The sequence below is a fragment of the Panthera leo genome, chromosome C2, assembly GCF_018350215.1.
Source record: "Panthera leo isolate Ple1 chromosome C2, P.leo_Ple1_pat1.1, whole genome shotgun sequence".
In the NCBI taxonomy this organism is placed as follows: Eukaryota; Metazoa; Chordata; class Mammalia; order Carnivora; family Felidae; genus Panthera; species Panthera leo.
In genome coordinates this window covers 113,368,490-113,394,537 of record NC_056687.1, presented here as the reverse complement: position 1 = coordinate 113,394,537, position 26,048 = coordinate 113,368,490, and the positions used below count along the sequence as shown (strand labels likewise).

At 40.4% G+C, this 26,048-nt stretch overlaps 1 protein-coding gene and 1 pseudogene across 7 annotated transcripts in view; one reads left to right on the top strand and one right to left on the bottom strand.

Annotated features, from left to right (window-relative positions):
- Positions 1-5,344: 5,344 nt before the first annotated feature.
- ERICH6 (glutamate rich 6) overlaps positions 5,345-26,048 on the bottom strand; it is a 35,721-nt gene continuing 15,017 nt past the window's right edge. For 2 of the 7 annotated variants that reach the window (XM_042955887.1, XM_042955890.1), the window contains exons 10-14: positions 25,035-25,180; positions 22,461-22,546; positions 19,738-19,893; positions 16,391-16,619; positions 11,806-12,069 (exon numbers count right to left, since the gene is read on the bottom strand). In XM_042955887.1, the coding sequence (XP_042811821.1) occupies positions 11,806-12,069; positions 16,391-16,619; positions 19,738-19,893; positions 22,461-22,546; positions 25,035-25,180 (881 nt within the window). Of the gene's footprint in view, positions 5,491-5,916; positions 6,178-7,362; positions 7,608-11,805; positions 12,070-12,581; positions 12,791-16,390; positions 16,620-19,737; positions 19,894-22,460; positions 22,547-25,034; positions 25,181-26,048 lie in introns of those variants that run through there. The other 5 variants (XR_006207332.1, XR_006207331.1, XM_042955889.1 and 2 more) reach the window with 5 other exon arrangements.
- On the top strand, positions 8,441-8,532 carry LOC122199090 (annotated as a pseudogene).

Below are 26,048 nucleotides of genomic sequence, written 5' to 3'. Positions count from 1 at the left end.
TGTTGTTTTTTTTTTTTTTTTTTTACCATTTATTTATTTTTGAGAGACAGAAACCGAGAACGAGCAGGGGAGGGGCAGAGAGAGAGAGAGGGAGACACAGAATCTGAAACAGGCTCCAGGCCCTGAGCTGTCAGTACAGAGCCAGATGCGGAGCTCGAACCCACGAACCATGAAATCATGACCTGAGCTGAAGTCAAATGCTTAATTGATTGAGCCACTCAGACACCCCAATGCAGTTTTTATACACATGTTCAAATATTTAAAAACATGAATACAATCACAAGAGAAATTGGATGTATAAAAAAGGAACCAAATAGAACTTCTAGCAGCGGAACAATGCAATATCTTATGTGAATAATTCACTGGAGAAGCTTATAAGATTAGACACTGATGAAAAGGTCAGTGAATTTGACACAGCAAAAGAAACTAAACTGAAGGAAGAGACAAAAGACTGAACATCAGTGACCTGTGGGACAATATTATGAGAGAATTTTTGAGTAACCAAAGTCTTGGGGCAGAGAGAAGAAAATATTTGAGAAATAATGGTGAAAAATGTTCCCAAAAGTCTGTGTTTTGTTGAAATATAATTCACGTGCCACACAATTCACTCATTTAAACTATACAAGTTGATGTTATTTAGTATATTTACAGGCTTGTGCAACTATCATTGCAACCTAATTTTAGATCATTTTTGTCCTCCCTAAATCCCCTCCAATCACAGTCGGTTTTAGAGTAATTTCATCACCTTCGAGAGAACCTCCAATACGATTATAATTAGAACTGGCTGGAGCAGACATCCTTGAATATTCCTGATTTTGGTGGAAAGCATCTAGTCTTTCACCTTTAAGTCTGATACTAGCTGTGAAGTACCTAGAGATGTCCTCTATCAAGGTGAGGAAGTGCCCGTTTTTTCTGTGGTTATTAAAATGATATTTTCTCTTTATTCTATGTTATTGTCTGTTACATTAATTGATTTTCAGATGTTAAGCCAACCTTATATTCTTCGAATAAATTTCACTTGGTCACGATGTATAATCTTTTTTATATGTTGCTGGATTCGGTTTGCTAGCATTGGTTGAGAATGTTTACATCCATATTTCCAAGCCACATAGATCTTTAGTTTCTTTTCTTGTGCAATTTTTGTCCAATTGGCTATCAGGGTAATACTGGCCTCATAAAATGGGTTAGGAAGTGTCTATTCCTCTTCTGTTTTTTGGAACAACTTGTGAAGAATTCGTATTCTTCTCTGCATGTTTGGTAAAAATTTACCAGTGCTGCTCTTTTCTTTGGGCCTGAGCTTTGTAGAAAGTTAAAAATTACTGATTTGATCTCTTTACTTATTATAAACCAAGTCCTATTTTCCATTTCCTTTTTTGAATTTTTTTAATGTTTATTTATTTTTGAGAGACAGAGAGAGACAGAGTGCAATTGGGGGAGGTGCAGAGAGAGAGGGAGACAGAATCCAAAGCAGGCTCCAGGCTCCATACTGTCAGCACAGAGCCTGATGTGGGACTCAAACTCTTGAATTGCAAGATCATGACCTGAGCCGAAGTCAGACGCTTAACTGACTGAACCACCCAGGCGCGCCTCTTTTATGTCAGTTTCAGCATTTTGTGTATTCCTGGCAATTTCTCCATTTCATTTAAACTACCTGATGTTAGTATACAGTTGTTCGTAGTTTTCCCTTATAATCCTTTTTATTTCTGTAAGTTTGGTAAATGTCCTCTCTTCCTGTTTGAAGTAATTTGAGCCTTCTCTCTTTTCCCTTGGCTAGTCTAGCTAAAGTTTTGTCAATTTTGTCTGTCTTTTCAAAGAACCAAATTTTGGTTTCATTGATTTTTTTTTTCTACTGCTTTTCTACCTTGTGGAAACCAGTAATAAAGAGAAAAGTCTTTAAAACAGCCAGTGGAAAACAAGACACATTGATTACAGAGGAAGAGGTAGCCTTGCAATATAGGAGATAATATAATAGCACTACACTTAAAATGGATGCATTGATTCTTTTTAAAAGTTGATTAAACAAACAAAAAAATCACATTTTCTTTGAGTCTGAGGTTGTCAGTTTGATGTCTGCATGAGACCGTATGCTTTACCAGGAAAAACGCTTCTTCCGTCCCTGAATTCCTAGACAACCACTGTGTCCCTGAGTTCTTCATAGTAGAGGTGGTGATTTTTCTTTCCGGCACAAAGGGAGAGAACAGAACTAATAGGTCCTGCTGATACTACCCACAGTGTAGGCACAAGTCTGTGCTGATCATGATGCTTGTAAGGAAATTTTTTTCTCGCTTAGTTTAGCCCTAACCCAGTCATTATCAACCTTGGCTGTTCTTTAGAATCAGCTGGGAATCATTAAAAAAAGGCTGAAGCCCATCCACATACCAGACCAATTTAAATTTAGAATCTAGTGGTGGAACCAGGCCCTCTGGTTTTGTGCATGCATGTGTGTGTATAAATATAAAAAATATGTGTATATAAAATATGTATGTATAGGCATTTGTATGTTGTGGGGATTTTTTAGTGTTTTTATTTACTTTTGAGAGAGAGAGAGAGAGAGACACAGTGTGGGCAGGGGAGGGGCAGAGAGAGAGAGGGAGACACAGAATCCGAAGCAGGCTCCAGGCTCCCAGTCGTCAGCATAGAGCCCGATGAAGGGCTCGAACTCACAAACTGTGAGATCATGACTTGAGCCGAAGCCGGACAGTTAACCGACTGAGCCACCCAGGTGCCCTCTTTGTTTGTTTGTTTGTTTATTTATTTTATTTTTTCTATCACATGCGTCTTTTAAAATATATAACAAAGTGGAAAGAATAGTGATTTTCAAACAGGTGGTATGTTAAAGAAGAGTGAGTTTATGTATTTTTTTAAATGAATAAAGGTGGGCATCATATTGCCATAGCATTTAGAGTCCATCAGTCTCATTTTAGAAAGTAATGTTTTACTTCAAAATGTCCAGGTTTACAGTACATTATAGATTACATTCTTCACAACCACTTAAACTTATTATGAGTCCTTATAGATATCAAATGAAAATTGTGCAAGGGAGGACATGTATTAAAAACATTTTTTTAAGGGCAGGAGAAGGGAAGAGTTAGAAGATCACCAATCTGGATGGATTGCTTTCTTCCTTCTGGAGGCCCAAGGGCCATTCACTAGGATATAATTTATTTCAAACCTTGTCTTTATAGTTCAGTGAAGCAGAAATGGACCTGTGCTTTACAACTTCATCTGTTTTATGATTGATGAACAGTAAGCACTACAGAAACCTAAATGTGTGCTTGCAGAATTGTGTGGGTGTTTCGGACATGGCACTTTCTATATATAATCTGTGGGCAACGGAGAAACACGTATGTCTTTGTAGCACAAAGTTACTTTTACTATTGTTAAAATGTATTAACATAGCTTATTTTAATAGTAATAATCAAATCATTCTCTTCTAACGGCATCTTTCACTTCCCGTTAGTACTTTAAATTATCTTGTGGGGCGCCTGAGTGGCTCAGTCAGTTAAGCATCTGACTCTTGTTTTCGGCTCAGGTCATGATCCCACAGTTTGTGAGATCAAGCTCCATGTTGGGCTCTGCACTGACAGCGTGGAACCTGCTTGGGATTCTCTATCTCTCTCTTTGCTCCCACCCCCCCCCCACACACACACAAAATAAATAAAAACATTTTTAAAAATCTTAAAAAAAATAAAATTATCTCACCTAACTGATCTATTTCTAGTTCTGTTAATCCTCAGAAGAGAGGTGAGATCCTTTCCTGGTTTGGGAAGGACCATGTGAATGGACTGCTGGGATCTGTGCACGTTTAATTCTGGGTCTTTGTAACAATCACGGTGGCTCCTTCCCATCACTGAGCACAGCTTACCAGCAGGCCGGGTAGCTGTACCCACGTTCTCTCTAGTGGTCACTACAGCCGTGGGAAGTAGATTCTATCCTTTTCAGTTTATAGCTGAGAGAAGTGAGGCTTAGAGAGGTTAAGGATCTAGCCCAAGGGCACAGAGCTACTTGTGGGGAGGTGGGACTTGCCCCTGGATTGTCTAACTGATGATTTCCACTTCAGCACACACCTCTCTGGGCTCTGGCTCTTGGTGAAGAGCATCCAGGTGAGTAACAGAAGGAAGAACATTGGATGGGATCTAAAGACCAGGGCTCGCTTTCTAGTCCCAATGCCTGGTTAGCTGTGAGACCTAAGGAAGTCACTTAGCATCTTGCAGGCCGTGTTGTTCAAAATTTGCAGCATCATGTGAGATTTAAACTGTAATCAGTACAAGAGTAAGACAGAGGATTCATTTGTCCTGTTTCCTAGTTCTTATTTTGTTGTAGAAATAGTGAAAAACCATCATACCATCTTTTGATTACAGAAGAGTTCATAAAACATCATTTGATTTTGTGGAATTGGGAATGAGATTGTTTTTCCCCGTCTCTGTTGAATGGCGCAGTGAGTGGATTGTCAAAGCTTGCAAGCGCATGGGTGTGTGTAGCATCCCTGCCTGATCTTGGCATTGGGCAAATGAATCAGGTGGTATGGGCACAGGAAAATGTAGCACATCTTTTTAGATAGAAAAATATCACCTGCGTGCATTCCAGACAGTCCACGAATTGAATGAACTCGAGTAGAGAATGCCTAAATTGTTCACGTTAAGCTCTGAATCTGGTCTCTGTCTCTGGAGAGTCGTGTAAGGGTTGAGTTAAAGAAAAAACAAGAATACCATTTGTATTAAAGGGACATCACTTATTCTGATGAGGAGAGAAGAAATTTCTAAGTTCCAGCTTACATGGCCTGATTCCCTACTCTAATTTCAAGAGCCCAGCTAAAGCTTCTGCTGACTCAAAGAATTGTTGCTTCTCCTAAAAAAATTGCTTCAAATGCCTTCTGTGTTTGCTCACCTGCTTCTGGTTAGTCTTGTAAAAAAGTGAAAAAGATCAACTTTGGCTATTAAAAATATATATAAAGAATAATTAACGAAGGCCTATGAACTTATTAGCACCTTGCTTGAGAGCTAGTCAAAGCTCCTGTCCCCCCTGTCCCCATCACATACGCTTCAGTGGTAGCACCAGCCTGAAACTTGATGTCTATCACTCCCCTGCCTTTCTTTATACTTTCCTGCATAAGTAGGTGTGTCTACCTAAAGGATATATGGCATTGTTTTGCATGTTTTGAGACTTTATATAAATAGAATAATACTGAAGTATTCCTCTGCCCTTTTGATTTTTTCCTTCAAAGTGAGACTGTTTTTGAGGGTTATTTGTGTTGATTCAGATAGTCTAGTTCATTCACGTTCAATGCTGTTTGATATTCCACTGTATGAATACACCATGTCTTAGTTGAAGCTGGTAAAACAAGCACCACAGACTAGATGGCTTATCACCAACATGAATTTATTTCTCACAGTTCTGGAAGCTGGGAAGTCTGAGATCACAGTGTCAGTATGGCCGGGTTCTGGTGAGAGCTGTCTTCTGGGTTGCAGACTGCTGATTTCTCCTTTCATCCTTACATGGAGGAAGGAACGTGAGCTAACTCTCTGGGTTCTTTTGATAAGGGTACTATTCCCATTGTTTTGTTTTTAATGGTTATTTTATTTATTTTTGACAGAGAGCGTGGGGAGGGGCAGAGAGACAGGGAGACAGAGGACCTGAAGCGAGCTCTGTGCTGACAGCTTAGAGCCCAACGTGGGGCTGGATCTCATGAGCCATGAGATCATGACCTGAGCCAAGATCAAGAGTCAGACGCTTAACCAACTGCACCACCCAGGCGCCCCAACTATTCCCATTCTTAAGGGCTCTCTATCTTCATGACCTAATTATCTCCAAAGCCCCCACCCCCACCCCCTCCAAATACCACCACACTGGGAATTAGATTTCAACGTATGAGTTTTGGAGGAACACAAACATTCAGTCCATAACAACACAGTTTACCTGTTCTTCTGTCGGTGGACATTGTGTTTTGTGATTACAAACAATGCTGCAAACACAAGCTTGTTTTTTGTCCTCTTGTGTAAATGTGTGTTTCTCTAGGATTTATCTGTGTAGGGCTGGAACTTCCATGTGTTGGGTTCGCACATCCTCAGCTTTACCAGGTAGTGTAGATTGTTGTCCAGAATGATGCCACCAATTTACATTTTCTCCAAAGGTATTTGAGTGTTACTGCGTTTCATCCTTGCCCCCAGCTTATCATTACTGGGTAGGACAGAGAAAAAGTACAGGGCGATGAGCCGTTAGATCAACTCTGCAGACTTGAAACTGTCCTTAAAGAAAAGGACAAGTGTTTGCGGAATAAAATCCAAACTCCTTACCATGGCATACACAGCCCTGCCTTATCTGGCTTCCTCTTACCTGGCCACCCTCCCCGGCCTCCCCTCATTCAGGGTGGCCTTTTTTCTATGACTGGAACATACAGGCAAACTCATTCCCACCTCAGAACTCGTTTTGTCTGCCTGGAACACTGTCTTCCCAGTTCATTGCATGACTGGTTTCTTCTTAGCCTTTAAAAATCAGCCCTTCTGAGAGGCCTCCTCTGACCACACAATTTAAAGGAGTCCCCCTCTTTGTCTTCCTAATTACCCCATGGCTCTCATTCACATTACTCTGTGTGTTTTTTCATTGTATTTATCACAATTTGAAATTGCTTACTTTGTTTCTGTCACCGGAATGTAAATGCCATGAGAGCCACAAACAATGCCTGACACGTGCCAAATCTTTACTGAGTGAATGAATTGACGCTTTCTCTACTTGGTAACTTGTTATCCCTTCCTATCGCTTCTCTCGCATTCACTGTCCCAGTATTTTGCTGACCACTGGTGTATAGATTGGGGTGAATGTAGAGGACCCTGATAGTATCCTATATAGACACCCTGTCTAGTGCTATTTATGTCCTTCTGAGACGTCCCAAGATCTCATGCGTTGAATCTATCCACAGTTGAATCTTTCTCCTTTTCTTTTTTTTTTTTAAATGTTTATTTATTTTGAGAGAGATTGAGATAGCGCTAGCAGGAGAGGGGCAGAGAGAGAAGGAGAGAGAGAATCCCAAGCAGGCTCCCTGCTCTCAGCATGAACTGTGAGATCATGACCTGAGCCAAAATCGAGTTGGGACTCTCAACCAACTGAGCCACCCAGGTGCCCTTGAATCTTTCTCTTTGGAGTAAAGTCAGACCATCCCCCTCTAGCCTCAGTGCCTGGAACCGATGACTATCATCCTTCTCTCTCCGTCTTTCTGGAGGTCATTGTGGCTTCCATAAGTGCTTGGTAGAGGATGGGGTTTGCCTTAGTCATCTCTGGCCCTTTCTTGCCAACTGATGGTGTGGAAGACTCCTCAAGGGGCCGAGCATATATGCATTTACTCCTCATCTGGGTAGTGGAGACTTTGTGAGCATCACTTGAATCAGCTGTGATTCCTGAATCCAGCTGACCTACTAAAGGATTACTTGTTGCTTCTGGGAGAACATACGATGATTATTCTGAGACTGACCAGTTGATTCACTCACCTTTGTGCCCTCCGCCCCTCGTGACACCTCGTTCCTGGGCTGGGACAGGCGGTCTCTTTGGCGTTCTCCCTGTACCACTTCCAGTCACTGCCCTTAACCTCATTGTTTGTCATGGTCTCTTTTTCCCTGAGGAGAGGGAAATAGGTTTTCAAGCTTTGTATCATTAGTGCTTGGCACAAAGTAGTCATCTAATAAGTGTTTATTAAGCAGATGAACAAATAAGTAGATGGAATGAATTCTAGACCTGTAATGAAAACCTGGTTTATTAAGACATTCAGGGTGTAGAGAGACAGTGCCAGCCGTGTGTCTGCCAGGAATTTGTAACCCATGGCCGCTCAGCTCCAGAGAAAACCAGGTTTTCCACAGACTGTTGAGGTAAGAACCAGACTTTGAATGAGGCACCGTTAGTCTGTCCTCATCCCGCACTATCAGGCATGGATAGAGCGGCGACCAGGCGCCCAGAATTCTGCTCCACCCCCGTGCATATCCCCGGCAGAGATTTCACTTTGTTTATTCAGTCAACATTTGTTAAGTGTTTATATGTTTTCACGTGAACAAGGGAGCAAGAAGCAGTGTGTTGCCACTTTGCTTCATAGTGTAACACAGAGAAAGCGTCTGTGTTATTTGGACAGTGATTCAACTGAGCATCATCTCTGAAGAATATGGGTAGACGTCGCACTGTCATCTTCGTTTCCCAGGGCCAGTCCTGTAGAGCGGTATGTCAAGAGTGGATGCAAATAGCGGTGTTGTTTTCCGCCCACACTCTTGTGTGCATTGTCTACTGCTGGGTCACCACGAAGCGTGACAGAGAAACTTCAAGGGTTCTCTTTCTGGCTGTGGACACACATACAGTCTCTTTATCACCTGCTTTTGATTTGCTAGTTTGGCTCAAATACGGGTATTCCTAATTTCTGGATTTCACTCTGTGCTGTAGTGGAAAAACTGAAAAGACAGTCCCCATCGCTTCTCAGCCTTTTGGCTAAGATCAAGTGTAGTGTCTGATAAGACCCTCCCTCTAAGGAAACGCATAATTTGAAGAGGGTTATCTTTTCATTACAGATTGTCTTGTGCCAGCTTTAGCAAGGGGATTAGGGGAGGTGTCTTTGAAACAGTTCAGCTCATTCCATATTGCCTCAATCGTATTTATGTTCTTTAAAATGATTTTATTTTTCTATGTTGAATATATTCCTGAAGGATTCCACACCTTGTGTCTGGAATAAGGTAGAGCATGAAATACACACACACAATATTTGTTGTCTTGTAGGAAAATGAAGCAACAGAATAATCATAATAAATTAATTTGAATGAAAATCTATTGTTAAATCTTCTTTTGTGTATTATCTAACATAGTTGGAGAAAAATGCAGTGCAGTTCTGTGTTTTTAAAAAATTATTAAGTATAACATTTGCTTGTAAATATGTGATTGGCATCCCAAATGTTACCAATTTTATTTAGCACCTCCGTGAAAAGTTAGACTCTAAAAGATTTTGCTTTATTTGTTCATTTAGTTTTTTTATAAGCTGGTGGAAAATTTGTAAGTGAAAATGGAAATACTAACAGTTCCAGAAGATACTTGTTTCTTTACTAACAAATAATGTGCATTTAATTTAGTTGGCTTATTTGGTGTCTCTCTGTTAAATAGAGTTTAATTTTCTATAACTTTCTTTGGGGAGTAGAAATTTAGTTTTCTTCCTATCTTTCAAAATTCTTTTTTTTTTTTAATTTTTTTAACGTTTATTTATTTTTGAGACAGAGAGAGACAGAGCATGAACGGGGGAGGGTCAGAGAGAGGGAGACACAGAATCTGAAACAGGCTCCAGGCTCTGAGCTGTCAGCACAGAGCCCGACGCGGGGCTCGAACTCACCGACCGCGAGATCATGACCTGAGCCGAAGTCGGCCGCTTAACCGACTGAGCCACCCAGGCGCCCCATATCTTTCAAAATTCTTATTGGCAATGACTGATTTCTCTGCTTGAATTTTTTTTTTCTTCAAAAACACACCCATACATGAATACAGATAAGGGCCTAGAAATAAATAGAGCACAATATTAGAGATGGCCATCACCATGTGGTCGGATTATGAGCACTTTTAAAATCTTTATACTTTTCTGTAATCTCCCAAATTTTCTACAAGGAGATGGTGTTACTTTAACCATTTATGGTGTTAGCATAAAAGGCCACCAACAAAATGTACTTTAAAATATTTGGCTCATACAGTGGGAAAGGTTTGCTTCGGCTAATACTCTGGACATGTTTTTTTACATCTTGATCCCAGCAGGGCTTTGCTGAGCACACTTTGCGGCCAGCTTTACCTGGAGCAGAGTGTTTTCATCCCTTTACTTATCAGTTTCATTGAAGTGCATATATGTATCTTCTTAAAAGGTGATCATTTTATCTGTCAAAAAATGTGTAAGATCTGAACTGTGCATAAACAAAATAAAAAAGTAATCCTGAGGTCAGGAATAAAGAGAGACACAGATTTGAAGTACTGCTTTAAGCTCTAAGTACATCAGTAGTTTCTTTAACATTTACATCTGGAGAAACCTACACATTTAAAGTGTTTTCTTCTCCCTCAATTTAGGCAGTACTAGTATATGACAACCTTGTGGCCCCAAGAGTTTAATTTTTTTGAAGAGGCTTTTATTGTGAAAAACTGAGAAGAGAAAAAACCACCCATGAGTTAGCAGAATGGATTATTCAAAACTGAGATTGCCTAAAATAGACATATAGAAAAGCTGACACCGATACATAAAATGTGTGGCATACCCCAATATATGTAGATACTCAAAATAAGATTTATTATTATTTTTAACAACTCAATCCTTTAAATAAAACTGCCTTGAAATATGACCCTAATAGAATAGTAGATACAGATACAACTATTTTTCACTTGGAAACATTTTTATTTTTAATACATTTTTAAAGAAGCAGCATCAATTTCTTTATTACATGTAATTATCATTTTTAAAGTAACGATAATTTTTTTTTTGAGAGAGAGAGAGAGCATGAGTGGGGAAAAGAGGCAGAAGGAAAGAGAGAGAATCTTTTTTCATTTTTTTTAATGTTTATTATTTATTTTTGAGAGAGAGAGAAAGAGTATGAGCAGGGGAGGGGCAGAGAGAGAGAGAGAGAGAGAGAGAGGGAGACACAGAATTTGAAGCAGCTCCAGGCTCCGGGCTGTCTGCAGAGAGCCTGACGCGGGGCTCGAACTCACGAACCGTGAGATCATGACCTGAGCTGAAGTTGGAAGCTTGACCGACTGAGCCACCTAGGCGCCCCCCAAAAGAGAGAGAATCTTAAGCAGGCTCCACACTCAGCAGGGAGCCCAACGTGGGACTTGGTCCCCTGAGATCGTGACTTGAGCTGAAATCAAAAGTTGGGTGCTTAATGGACGGAGCCACCCAGATGGCCCTAAAGTAAAGATACTTTTAAATAACATTCTGTCACTAAACATGAAGCGACGAGGGAAAAGATGGGATCTCGTTCTCTCTCCAGTCTCCAATTAACCAAGGCTTTATTCAGTATCCACTATGGGTTCCGCACCCCAAAACAGTTCTTACTGTCGTACAAAAACAGATTCAGTGAAGGCTTTGTTGTCACTATTAGGCGTTGTACTGTTGTGTGCTATTTTTCCAGAGCTATATGGATGCATATTATTCCAATTAGTTTAATATTTGTCTCACTTGATAGAAACTGAAAGTTCACTCACGAGTGAAAAGAGAGGGGAAAAGACAAAAGTTAAAAAAAAAAAAGAGAGAGAGGCATCTAACACTGATCAAGCCATGAGTCTAGGTACCTCTTGACTTCTGGGGAGAGACCTGAGGTTTGCTAGGTGGGAGAGAAGCAGCAGCCTGGCTGACGGCAGGCGGGGCGCCCGTGGGGTAAATGGCACTTTGTGACCCTGCGCTCCTGGGTGAGGCTGTAGCCCGCCCGAAGAGCTCCTGCCTCTCACTTTGGTGCTGTTGGCTTCACGGCTTCCTGAGACTCCTTCACTCCCAGATTGCCCGGAGGCCAGCAGGGGTTCTCCTTGACCTTCACTTCCTGAGGCTTCCGGGAGGTTTGGGAGCCATCGGATCCTCCTGCTCTCTGTCTTCCTGACAGAACTCTAACCTAGAATGGACACTGATGCTCATTTGCTCCTCCTCTGGCGTCCTGAAGAGCGGATTTCGTTTTCCAGCTACAGATGTAAGCCAGTGATGACTCGGGCTGTATTCTAAATGTGTAATAGAGCATATTTCTTGGTATTTCCTGGTCCTTACACTTACTTGAAATCTTGCACACACCCCCTCCCCCCCGAAAAACAAAACAAATGGGAGTGCCGGCATTAAATATTTTCGTTTATTATAGCCGCTATTGTTCTTACTGTATCTTGCTTTACACCGGAATTGTGACAAAGGGCAATTAGTTTTAGAGAAAGTGAAGACAGGTAGGAAGGTAGCTTCAACTTTTCCCAAACCTGGCTGGAGGGGAAATTCACACATCCTTCAAGTTTGTGAAACAGGCGTCGAATCTTTATTAAATGGGCCAGCAGAAGAAGGTCATCCCCATTCAGGTATCGGAGAACTGGAATCTCCTCAGGGTTAGGTAGCTTTTCAGCACAGAGAAAGAGAAGAGAAGCTCAGGGTCCATCTGCGGAAACTGGGAGGCAGGAGGAGGTGTGGGGTGGTACTAATTTGGAGTTGGAATCCCTCGAGTCTCGTTAGCTACACAAGGGGGCTCTGGTGGTGTTATTCTAACCCGGAGGAGGAAGGGGCTGAAATGCCGTGGAGATATGAGAGACCAGAGCAGGCCAGAGCACATAGAATTTGGATACTTTCAAGGGCTTACAATTTATGCAAGTAACTTATGAGCATATGCTGAGGGGAGCACAAAGATGCCGCAAACACAGTCCCTTCCCCGGGAGATGCCCCGTGGGGAGAGCATGGTCCGTGCTGGACTGGAGCTAGGAAAGGCACTGAGTGGGCAGCCTTCCTCAGAGAAGGTAGCAGCTGAGCCGAGTTTTCAAGAAGGACCGGGATGGCTGAAATTCCTTTCCTTCCAGAACGTGCCCCTCCCACCAGGAGGCCATTCCATGTTAATCTCTCCATGACCCCTCCTCACAGCCTTTGGTGATTCAAGCTGATGGTCTCCTTGCAGCTGCAGGTAGGGAAATGGCTCTGCAGGACGGTCTTGCCTGAATGTTTCCAGAGCGTGGATTCAGGGCCGGCCTCAGTGGGTGGGCTAAATACAAGCTGAACTGCTACGTTCTGCAAGCAGAGTGACCACTTACCTGCAAGGGATACAAGAACTCACAGCATTTTCATCCCTCCCTGCATCAGAAGGTAAGGAGGGAGGGAGGGACAGAGGAATATGAGATGGATGAATAACAGGAATGGACCAGCATTTTTAACTTCCCTTCAATCCCAAATTCCAGAAGATGACAGAAAACTTTTTAAGAGAGTAAATCGACAATGGCTATAGGAAATAGGAAAGATTTTTGGGGCGCCTGGGTGGCTCAGTCGTTTAAGTGTCCGACTTCAGCTTGGGTCATGATCTTGCAGGTTATGAGTTCGAACTCCGCGTCAGGCTCTGTGCTGACGGCTCAGAGCCTGGAGCCTGCTTTGGATTCTGTGTCTCCCTCGCTCGTGTTCTGTCTCTCTCTCTCTCTCTCAAAAATAAACAAACATTAAAAAACGTTTTTTTAAATAAAAAAATTTTTAAAAAGGAAATAGGAAAGAATTTGATCAGCAGGAATAATCTTATTGAATTCCTGAAAATCATAAAGCAAACAGGACCATATCCACAGAGAGATAAATGACCAAATGAAACCACTAACCCAAAACACACAATCTGAGATCAACGTTAATAAAAGTGAGAAGCAGGAGGGGCCCTGAGGTAAATATTAGGATGACCAGTTGGGAGCCAGCCCTCACCTCGCCCTCCACGTTGAACCATGGCGCCCCCAGGCTGGGGCTGGAAGTCTGGCACTGGGGCCAGCCTTCTGCCCCTCTGCAGTACATACTACTTTCCCACAGTCCCCACAAACTAACTTCAGTAAGCAGAACATGCGGGAAAGCCAGGATCCTCAGTTACAAAATGAACACATGGCCAGGAATCACCAAATATCTGAGGAAAATTGAGGCCGTGAAAGAGAGGACAGATTTACTTATAAGGGATACTAATACTCAAGGAGACAGCATTCGTAGCCAGAGGGAGGCCTTGGAATATATATGGTTAATATTTTCTGAGGACTTTGAGAGAACAGTTGTCAAAGAGAAGAAATAACTAGAAGACTTGGAAATTAATTCTATGCACATAGAAAAAAAAAGATGTGTTAATTTTAGAGTGACCATTAAAATACAATGTATTAAAAGATTGAGTCTAATAGGCTGAGGAAAACAACGAAATCCAGTTATATACTGTTTGCAAGAGACACGTCTAAAACTATATAAAAACACTGAAAATCAAAGAATGAAAAAAAAAATGTACCAAGCAAATGCTAACTAAAAAGAAAGCAGGTGTGGGAATTTAACACCATGTAGAATAGCATTTAAGGCAAAGGTCACCAGGAGGGAAATTGGGAATAACACCTATTGATAATGTTATAGTTTTGTTGTTGTTGTCAAAAAGAAAAACCTTCACTGATACACTGACTCACATAATGGGTGCAGCTGAAGAGCGAATAAGCGAGGAAAACCCCAGGAAGATGGTCAGCATCTGTAATTTCCTAGCCTATATTTCTAAAGATACAGAAAGCAAAACCTGATAGGAATAGTGGGAGAAAGGAACATGTTCGCAATCATCTTTCATAGGTTGCACAGAAGTAAGCCAATAATATAAAAAGAAAAGGATAGAGAAGTGTCAATGGGACCATTAGACATACACAAGCTTGTGACAACAGTGCACTTTTTTGGGGGGTCGAATATACATGGAACAGTCACAAAAATTCTGGACTCGGCCACCAATAAAAATGATCAATACATTTCGAACAGCAGGGAAAACAGTGCAAGCCATATTCCTTGATCATGTAGAAATGAACAAGAGAAGGATGGCAAATTGTAAAAATCTATTTGAAAATGCAATTAACTACGGAGTTGAAGAAACCAAAGCAGATAGGACAAACTATTTAGAAGGGAAAGAAAACGAGAGGACTCCATATGGCCAGAGAGGCACAGAGAGGGCAGGGTGGGGGTGGGGAGGAGGCGCTACTAGTTTAGATTGGGTCCTGGAGAGAGGACTCTGAACAGAAACCTGAAAGAAGTGGCGCAGCAGCTGTGTGCTAAGTGGGGGAGGGGTGTTTTAGGTTGAGGGAAGAGCAGGTGCAAAAGCCCTGTGGCAGGGATATGCCTGGTGTCGTTGAGGAACAGTGAGAAGGCCAGCGTGGCTGGAGCACGCCGAGGGAGGAGAGAGCAGAACAGAGGGAACATTAAGGAAGTCCAGAGCCTGTACAGGATTGCAGGTCTCTTCTAGGACCTTGGCTTTTACTCTGAGTAGGATTAGAAGCCGCTGGATAGTTGGGAGCCTGAACAGCTGACTGCGGTGGCCGGACTGATGGCAAGTGGCGGGGATAGTGCTGAGCACTTCGTAGATCCTGAGTCCCTGTTGGCTGGATCTGAAGTCTCCCTTCTGTTTGGTGTGTATGAGATAGGCCTGCCTGTACTGAATATGGAGGTCCTATTTCCACTTACCGAGAAGTGTAGAATTTTTAGAGGTTGACAACACCTTTGAGGTCTGGAGCAATCTCTTCCTTTAATCATTGATGAAATGAAAGGCCTCAGAGGTGAAGGGGCGTGTTTGGAGCCGCACACTAGATATGCTACATAGATCTCTCTTTTTTTAAATACATACTTTTGAATGTTTCTTTTTGGGAGGGAGCGAGAGCCTGGGAGCACACACCAGTGGGAGAGGGGCAGAGGGACAGAGGGAGAAGGAAGATCCCAAGCAGGGCCTGCACTGATGCAGGGCTCAAACCCACAAACTGCAAGATCATGACCTGAGCTGAAGTCGGATACTTACCCAACTGAGCCACCCAGTGTCCCCCATAGATCTCTCTTTATATCTATCTAAATTTCAACTTTATTGAGGTATAATTGACTAACATAGAGAGCTATCATTTACTGAGTACTTTGTCGGTGCCAAGCACCACACCAAGTACTTTGCATTCCCTTTGAATCTTCACAGCCATCTATTTGGTAGGAAGCATTATCCACATCTAATAGAGAAGGGCCGTGAAGTTCAAGTTCACCCAGTAAGCTAAGTGGCAAAGTTGAGGTATGAAACTACATCCCCGTAACCCGAAGACCAGGATATTAACCATTGCCAGTCGCTGAGCATGTCCTCTAAGCTGTGCCTTGGGTGGGATAGAGGAATCAGTAAGGCAGAGATTTTGTGCTTCCGGAGCTCACCATCCAGTAGGAAAGGCAGCCATAAGGGCAGGTAAGGCAGCATGGTTCAGTGAGCATAGGGACCAAGGGCAGTACGTGCACGACCCAGAGAAGGCCGTGATTGGGCAAAGGACTAGGAGGTCTGGGAAGTGTCTCCAAGGAGATGGCACATATGTGTGTTCTCGCACATGGTGAGAACCCAGGTCTCCTGACTCAGTCCAGGGCTTTCTACTATAGCACAGTGGAGAAACAAACACAGTACAAAACCCTAAAACCAAACCCCCAAAGCAGCACTACTTGGTGTCAGAGTAAACACAGTCAATGTTAGTTGGATCTAAGTGTGAACTAAAAGGAATTTCTGAAGAACAAACAATAAGGCTGCCTCATTTCCACCTGAAATTTTCACTATGTGTTTTTTTCATTGAATTCCAAAACTCTTAATAGGCCGTAGATTACACGCAAGTATAATCTGAGTAATAACACCGACAAAAGCCATTTACTCTTATTATTCTAAGTGCTTTGAACTGTTTTCAAAAATGTACCTACCTTCACTTTGGTCCCGACACTGATTCTTGCCTGTTGGCCCATTGCCAGAAAGGCGATTGAAATCTTGTCTTGTTCTAAGATGCGAATTCCAATGTAATGATTCAAAGCCAGAAAGACAGGTTTAAATGACACAAAGGGTGAGGTAGGGGCAGAACTGGACCAGTTCCAAGCCCTTACTCTGTTGCCAGCTTGATCTGAATATTGACCTCCCAAGATATTGATGTATACCCTGGGCAGAAAGGAAATTAAAAATTATAAACGGTAACGTTATGATCCAACCTTGAAATTAGCCCTGTCACTTGCTGGCCAAGGGGAGCTACAGTTCATGCTAGCCAGTAGCGTATGGAGAGTGCGAAACCGCAGGTAACCTTTGGCATGGTGATACCGCCACTGAATTTTATGCTAATTTGAAGTAGTGGGTCCAGACTGGGTCCAAAAGGCACAACCAGGATGGTAAAGGGGTCTGGAAAACTATGCGCTGGGAAGAATGAAGGGGAAGCAGAAAAGGATTAGTCTGGACGAGCAGACATACAGGACACCAGGCGATCCCTGAAAGAGGGGAGAAGAACAGTGCTTGGATTTTCTCCAGGACAAAATGCAGAGCAGCAGGGGAAGGCCTAGTTGGCCTCAGTACAGGATGGCGGTGTTTTCGTAGCACCCAGCAACTGGGAGCCCGGAGTCCTTCCAGGAGGGCTCTCAGCAGGGCCGGGTGTGGGCAGGGGTGGCTCGGGGAACATCTCTGAGATGGCTCAGAGCGCTGCTGAAGAGCCCTGTGATGGAGCACAAGGTGGAAGTTAGACTAATGGGGCCTCTCCAGTCTCTCAGCATAGCCGACACTACATTTTACGTCATTACATACATATCAAGCCTGACCAAGTGTGGGGATCTGGTGGCACTAATGACTGCCCTTCTACCTCATGCTCTCTCACCTAATTCCAACTTGGATCACCACCCCTTTCTTGAGCTCTGGGTATTTAGAGTTGGCTGAATTTGATAACAAATTATTTTTTTAACTAGACGAGTTGGCCATGATGGCCCCTAGAGTAAGATAACTAACATCTTCTTTCCCCACTGTTGATTAGTGGTAGTGATCTAATAACAAAAGCGCAAATGAGAAATTGAGGTAATTATCTTACTGTATCTGGGAGGAGGAAGGCTTGGTTTCATCTCGAAATGTGGATGAAAATAATATTTGGCCAAAATTATTTACATAGATTGTTCATTTGATAAATATTCTGTGAGTGCAGACACATGCTGGTAGTGGTAAGGATTCAGAATGTGGCTTCAAAGAACATCCGTCTAGGGGCACCTGGGCGGCTCAGTCAGTTAAACGTCCAACTTCCGCTCAGGTCATGATCTCATAGTTCATGAGTTCGAGCCCCACGTCGGGCTCTGTGCTGACAGCTCAGGGCCTGGAGCCTGCTTCAGATTCTGTGTCTCCCTCTCTTTCTACCCCACCCCTGCTTGTGCTCTCTCTCTCTCTTTCTCTGGCTCTCAAAAATGAATAAATGTTAAAAAAAAATTAAAAAACATAAAGCAAAGAACATCGGTCCAGCAGGGGGATGGGCTTGCTGCACAAGAGGCAGCTAGAAGGGGTCTGTGAGAGTATGTGGAAGTTCCATCAGAGCACCAGGAATTGAGCTGCTGGATCAGGGCTCTTCACAGACAAGGGAAAAGTCCTAGAAACCAATGAATATTTATTTGGTGACAATACAGTACCCCACCAAACGTAATAAAGCATCGCTATTGAACCCGGAAGGATGAGTAGAAATTCTCCAGTAATACAAATAGGGATAATGGACTGAGTGCTGCTTTGGACTTAAAAAACACAGGGGCACCTGGGTGGCTCAGTCGGTTGAGCGTCCGACTTCGGCTCAGGTCATGATCTCACAGCTCGTGAGTTCGAGCCCCGCGTCGGGCTCTGTGCTGACAGCTCAGAGCCTGGAGCCTGTTTCAGATTCTGTGTCTCCCTCTCTCTCTGCCCCTAACCCACTCGCATTCTGTCTCTGTCAAAAATAAACATTAAAAAAAGAATTAAAAAAAAAAAAACACAAATGTCCTAAGTTTCTCAAATACTGGCAGAATGTCCAAATTTTGTCAATTACTGACAGAATTTCTCAAGATGAGATTGCTATTCCTGTAAGCAATTTAAAGGGGGGAGAATATCTCTTTCTGAAAACTCAAAGAGTTTGAACTGCATTTGAAGGTCAGCCCGGGTGGCTCAGTCAGTTAAGCATCTGACATCAGCTCAGGTCATATTCTCCCAGTTTGTGGGTTTGAGCCCCATATCGGGCTCTGTGCTGACAGCTCAGAGCCTGGATCCTGCTTGGGATTCTGTGTCTCCCTCTGTCTGTGCCCCTCCCCTGCTCGTACGCTTTTCCTCCCTCACAAATAAATAAATATTAAAAAAATAAAAATAAATGAAATTAAGACCCAAATTTCATTTTTTCAGGTTAAATGAAATAATGTGAAGTCATAGAGTATATAAGTTAGTAGGTCAAAATTGGATCAGGATCTTAATTTCTCTAGAGATTGTGTTTGTATGTTATTGTTGGTTGTGGCTATAGGAATATAGGAACAGTTACAAATATATCTCAAATTATGATAACACACACACACACACAAACACAAACTATAACAACACAGTGTAGCAGCTATCCATTGTAAATTATTTCCATAGATGAGTCAGTATAACATTATCAGGGCACAGGCTCTAGGAAGATCACTAGATTCATATCCCAAATCCTTAGGGTGACCATATAGTTTATTGAGAGTTTTTTTCTAATATTGAAATCATATAGTTCGTGTTTCTTGCTGTTTATAGAAAGAATATGATGAGCTTTGTTTTACATAGTTGCCTGGGATTTTTCCACTGGGAAGCAAATGGAATGACATAAATAAAAAATTTCTCTGAGTTGAATATTACTGCCAAAGACTAACTTAAATAAATCTTAAAGCCATTTAAAAGGAAAAAGAAAGCTTCTAGTTATAAGATGAATAAGTTCTAGGGATTTAATGTACAACATAGAGATTATAGCTAGTAATACTGTATATATACTTGAAAGTTGCTAAGAGAGTGTATCTTAAATGTTCTCAACACAAAAAAGAAATGGTAATTATGTGATGTGATGGAGATGTTAGATAATGCAATGGGATAATCATTTTGAAATATATCAAGTATATCAAATCAACACATTTTATGCCTTTAATTTACACAATGTTGAATGTCAATTATATCTCAATAGAGTTGGAAAAAATAAAAGAAAAAATGAAATTTCACAACACCCCCACCGCCCCCCTCCCCCCCCCCCCAGCCAAATGGCAGCAAGAGAAACTTAGAAGCCTACCAGACATTTCCATTGGGATGATAGCAGGAAATTCTGCCAGAAGAATCTAGCAATGCTAAAATTGCAGGGTCAGTGGGCATGTCTTCTTGGACTATACAAGTGAAGCCATTTATTTTGTTGGGCACTCGGATGATGGCTAGGTTTCCAGATGGGTAGCTGAGATTAGATAAGGTTATTTGAGTTGTTCTAATGGTCCTTGACTATTCTGGGTATAAATTTATGAGAGAGCCCTTTGAAACCATCCTAGAATGGGAGTTACTGTTATTACAAAAAGGATTTTATGCTTTTTATGGGATCAAAGTATATTTACAAGACACAAAAATCCTCAACAAAATACTGGTAAATGGAATCCAGTGACATATAAAAAGGATTATATAGTATTAGATAAAGAGGAATTTATCCCAGGAATGCAAGGTTGGCTTAACATCTAAAAATCCATCAATGAAATATACTATATTGATAGAATAAAAAGAAAAAAAAATCATCTCAGTATACACAGAAAGAGCATTTGAGGGGCACCTGGGTGGCTCAGTCAGTTAAGCGTCCGACTTCAGCTCATGTCATGATCTCACAGTTGGTGGGTTCGAGCCCTGCGTCGGGCTCTATCCTGACAGCTCAGAGCCTGGAGCCTGTTTCAGATTCTGTGTCTCCCTCTCTCCCTGCCCCTCCCCTGTTCATGCTCTGTCTGTCTCAAGAATAAATAAACGTTAAAAAAAAAATTTTTTTAAGAGAAAAAAAAAGAAAAAGCATTTGACAAAAACTTACACCTTTTCATGATAACAACTCAGTGAACTAGGAATGAAAGGGAGACTCCTCAATCTAATAGAGTGTCTAACAAAAACCCACAGCTAACATCATACTTAATGGTGAAAGACTGATTTCCCGCTAAGATCAGTAACTAAACAAAAATGCCCATTCTTCTATTCAACATTACACTAAACGTTCTAACCAGGGAAATTTTATGCAAGAAAAAGAAATGAATGGCATCCAGATTGCAAATGAAAGATGTAAAACTTTGTTTGCAGATGACATGCTCTTGTATTTAGAAAATCCAAAGGAATCCACAAAACAATATATTAGAACAAACAAGTTCAGCAGGGTTGTAGGCTACAAGACCAACATATAAAAATAAATTGTATTTCTATATACTAGCAGTGAACATTCTGAAAGTGTAATTAAGAAAATAATTCCATTTACAATAGCATCAAAAAGAATAAAGTCTACTGAGGATAATTTACCGTTAATACTCAGTCCTATCTAAGCTGATCAGAAGCCCAGAGGTGAAGTAAACACAAGATTGACTCTGAATCATTTTGAAAAGCAGCCATGGCCTTCAAGAATTAAAGCCAGGGAATTAACTGATAATAATAATAAAAGAAGGGGGGATTTATTTAAAATGTACTGTATTTATTTACATGTATTTATTTAAAACAAAACACACTCTTTCTCATAGGGCCTACAGACTAAAACTTCATTATAATTCCTATGACATGAAAGTTATTTTTCTGGTTGATTATTGGGATTTGACTAGACTTTTAGGAAACTATGACTAAACATGACTTTCTCCTAAAAATTGGGGCCTTTAGTCACCAAAAAGCCCACCTCATTTTATAGTTTTGTTTGTTTTTTACTTTCCTGAAAGTATTAAATGGCCTTTATGTCAGAATAGCAAATGGCTTGGCCATCAGGCAGAAGTTCAAGTGATGAATCACTTAGCGTTTCATAAAACAGATACTGAATTTTTGTACTAAAAAATAATGTGCTGCTCACAGATGTGTAAATCGGTACATATTTTCTGGGGGAGAAAGTCTACCAAAGTTTTAAAATGCCTGTAATTTCTTTTTTTAATAATTTATTCAGATTTCTTTAGGTTTTTTGTTTGTGTGTGTATGTGTTTAAGTAACCTCTACACCCAATGTGGGGTTTGAACTCGCATCCCTGAGATACAGAGTCAAATGCTCTACTGACTGGGCCAGCCAGGTGCCCCAAATATCTGCAATTTCTTACCCAGAATTTCTTCCCCTAGGCATCTAGGCATTTAATTCAAGGAAATAAGTGATAAGTACGCAAAGAAGTCTGCACAAAGCTGTTCATTTAGCTGTTGTATATAGTAGCAAAAAAAAAAAAAAAAAAGAAAAGTGAAACAACCTTTGTGGTTAGGTTAAATGAATTATAATACATCCCCATTATTAAATACCTTATGGTTATAAAAATGGTGATGTATCTCTATATTTATTGCATATTATATACTCATAACATTATTACATATTATGCAGAAAGGGAAAGTTATAAAATATGAATAGCTAGTCGAAGAATTGACTTTTAAAGAATTATATAGGGGCACCTGGGTGGCTCAGTCAATTGAGCGTCCAGCTTTGGCTCAGGTCATAATCTCACAGTTTGTGGGTTCAAGCCCCACATTGGGCTCTGTGATGACAGCTCAGAGCCTGGAGCCTGCTTCATATTCTGTGTCTCCCTCTCTTTCTGTCCCTCCCCTGCTTGTGCACACACTCTAGCCCTCAAAAATAAATAAATAAAAATGAAAAAAATATATATATGCTCATAGAAAGAAATAGGAAAGTTATATAAGATGTTAATAGCTTTTCATTGGGTGGTGGGATTTGGGGTATAACTATTTTTTTCTTTATAGTTTTCTATATATTTTTTCTATATCATTTTTGTAAAGAAATAAAACTAATAAAAATAACTTGTTGAAAGGATACAATATTTGTGTTGTTCCATCTGGAAATGAAGTCAGAAACTTGCTCCCATGTTTGTAGTGCTTCTCTAAGAGCTCATTCCTCATGATCTGACCACGAAAAATGAAAGGACCCTTAACCATTAATTGTTCCAGATATAACACATCAATTATGATAGTAACAAGCATCCTTTGCTTGCTAGACAGTGATACAAAGTATTTCTTAATTTAAATTTTTGGGGGACACCTGGGTGGCTCAGCTGGGTAAGCGTCTGACTTCGGTTCAGGTCATGATCTTGTGATTCATGGGTTTGAGCCCTGTGTCAGTCTCTGTGCTGACAGCTCAGAGCCTGGAGCCTGCTTCAGAGTCTGTATCTCCCTCTCTATGCCCCTTTCCCACTCACACTCTGTCTCTCTCCCTCAAAAATAAAATAAACATTAAAAAAAATTTTTTAAATAAATAAATGTTTGGCCCTGCAACAGTGACCGGGAATAATCCTTAGGAATCATTAAAGAGTATTCCTAACCCCTGCAGATAACTTGATAAAAGTTTTCAGGCAGGGATCTGACATTACATATCTGTTTGAATTTTTTTTTTTTAATTTTTACCTTATTCACATCTTACTGTAAAAATAAAACAGGAGATTACAAACCAGCTCTAGCCCAATGGAAAGATTCAATATACTGATTGTAGTAGTGGTTACATAACTGCCAAAATTCATAGAGCTGTACATCCGAAAAAGGTGAATCTTACTGTATATAAATTATACTTCAACAGACTGCAGTTGCATTGGATGTATAAATCAATTTGGGAAGGATGTCATCTTTAAAATATTTAATCTTTCAATCCATAAATATTAGGTCAAATTTATTACATGGATTGTACAAATATTCTATTGTATTGCTACTTTTTTTATCTAATAGCCCTTGCAATTTTTGAGACAGGTAGGCTAAAATATCCCATTATAATTATGGATTTAAAAGTTTTTCCTTTTGTGAAATTTTGCTTTACATATTTTGAGCCTATCTTAAACTGGGAAAAATATTTTGTAATGTTGTATCTTCCTGGTGGATTAAAACTTTTATCATTATGAAGTAATCTTCTTTATCTCTAGTAATACTCTTTAATATTTTCATGATATATCATTTTTATTTATAATCTTCTTGTATCCTTATATTGTAGATGTGTCTCTTATAAACTATCTAGTTGGAATTTTTTCCCTAAAAAAAGAACTAATCTGACATTCTTTGTCTATTAACTGGAATATTTAGTCTATTTACATATAATTACTCACATTCCTTGATATTTTCTATATGTTCCCTGTTATGTGATTTTTTTTCCCTTATGCAATTTTGTCTTTTGGAGGGGGGGTAATTAAAATATATAATCCTATTTTCTGTTCTGTCTCTATGCATTTGGAACTTATACTCTCTGCTTCTGTTATTTTTTCTGGCTACTCTAGAAATTTCAGCAAGCAAACTTAATTTATCAAAGTCTGAAGTTAAGCTTTAATATTTGCCCTTCTCCCAAACCAAGGGCTTTATAGTACCATAATTACATTTAATCTATTTCCCATCATGTACTATTTTTAAATGTATTTTTATTCTTTTCTGTTTTTTGAAGTGCCACAAGCTATTATTATTGTTGTTTTATTAGCCAACTTTTAGTTTTATCCATAAAAACTATGTACCACTTTCTTTTCATCTTTCTTGAATCTCAGACCATCCAGTGACACAAAGTACATTCTTTAGAATTTCCTTTAATGAAGGGCTACTAGTGACAAATTATCTTTGACTTTACCAGACAGTGTTTTGGGGGGCCATATTTTCTTGAAAAATATGTTAGCTGGTTATCAACTTTCTGGATTGACCACTATTTTCTTTAAGACATTCCACTGTCTTCTGACTTCCAGTGTTGCTGTTGGGAGGTTATCTGACAGTTTCTCTATTTTTTTTTAATGTTTTATTATTTTTGAGACAGAGAGGGAGACAGAGTGTGAGCGGTGGGGCAGAGAGAGAGGGAGACACAGACTCTGAAGCAGGCTCCAGGCTCTGAGCTGTCAGCATAAAGCCTGACACAGGGCTCGAACCCATGAGCCATGAGATCATGACTGGAGCCAAAGTTGGATGCTTAACCAACTGAGCCACGCAGGCAGCCCTCTAACTCTTTTCCTTTAAATGTAAACAGAATTTCTTTTTCTGTGCTGCTTTTAAGGTTTTTTTTTCCTTTGGTGTTCTCCAGTTTGTTCATATTGAAATATTAACAATGATTTTGTGAAAGTGCTTGAAGTTTTGGTGATATTTCTCCCCTTCTTTTTAGTTTTTAAGCGTTCCAGACATTTTTTAATGTACAACAATCACATTTTAAAATAAAAAGGCTTTAGCCAAAATAGACTACCATAAAACATGTAAAAGCATTGTTTTAAAGTCTAGGAGAAGTTAAAAAGCCACATCTGTACCATTTCTTCTTGACAAAGAGTTAAATGTGTCATGTAGCCAACCTGTTATATTCATTATGACAGCTTTTACAACTTCAGGTAAAACTGATTTTAAAGAGTAGCAAGTAAAAAAAAAAAAAAAAAAAAGGCAAGATAATTACCTTTCCACATGCTATTCTAGCATCACAACAAACAATGGATATGTTTCTGTTTTCTAGTTGGAAATCAAGTAGTCTGTCATCAAATAGCTCTTTTTCTGGAATATCCACGGAAAGTTGGTAAGAAATTGTTTTTAAGTGCTTTGGCTCTAATGGGAAAAGAATCACATATTTGTTTTAAATTTTCCAAAACCTCTCTTCTAAAATGAAATTTCAAACCTTATTACAAATGTATTGATTCATCAGACTTCTTTTAATGGCAGAAAAATGAGGCTTTTCATTAAATTAAAGTGAGTGTGTTGTTTTGTTAAAAAATTCCCTTGTTAAGCAAAGACGTTGTTAAAAAGACATTCCCTTGTTAAGCAAAGAATGATGATTTTCATTAAGTGGAACTTTCTGGCCTTGTGTTTAGTAGGAAACACTTGAATATTAAGGAACTTTGTACCAGGGATTTAGTTTAAACCAAAACAAATGTCCGTCTTTCCTAAGTATCTTTTTTTGTTGTTGTTGTTAAAATTTTTTTAACGTTTATTTATTTTTGAGACAGAGAGACAGAGCATGAACAGGTGAGGGTCAGAGAGAGGGAGACACAGAATCCGAAACAGGCTCCAGGCTCTGAGCTGTCCGCACAGAGCCCGACGCGGGGCTCGATCTCACGGACCGCGAGATCATGACCTGAGCCGAAGTCGGCCACCCAACCGACTGAGCCACCCAGGCACCCCCTAAGTATCTTTTTTTTTTTTAATTTTTTTTTTGTTTTGTTTTTAAGTTTATTTATTTTGAGAGAGTGCATGGACGGGGCAGAGAGAGAGAAAGAGAGAGAGAATCCCAAGCAGGCTCTGCACTGTCAGTTGGAGCCCGATGCAGGGCTCAAACTCACGAACCATGAGATCATGGCCTGAGCTGGAATCAAGAGTCAGCCACTTAACCTACTGAGCCACCCAGGCGCCCCTCTAATACTTTTCAATAGCTCTGAGTGGTAGAGGAGGAGCCTGTGCTCAGAAAGATAAAATACTT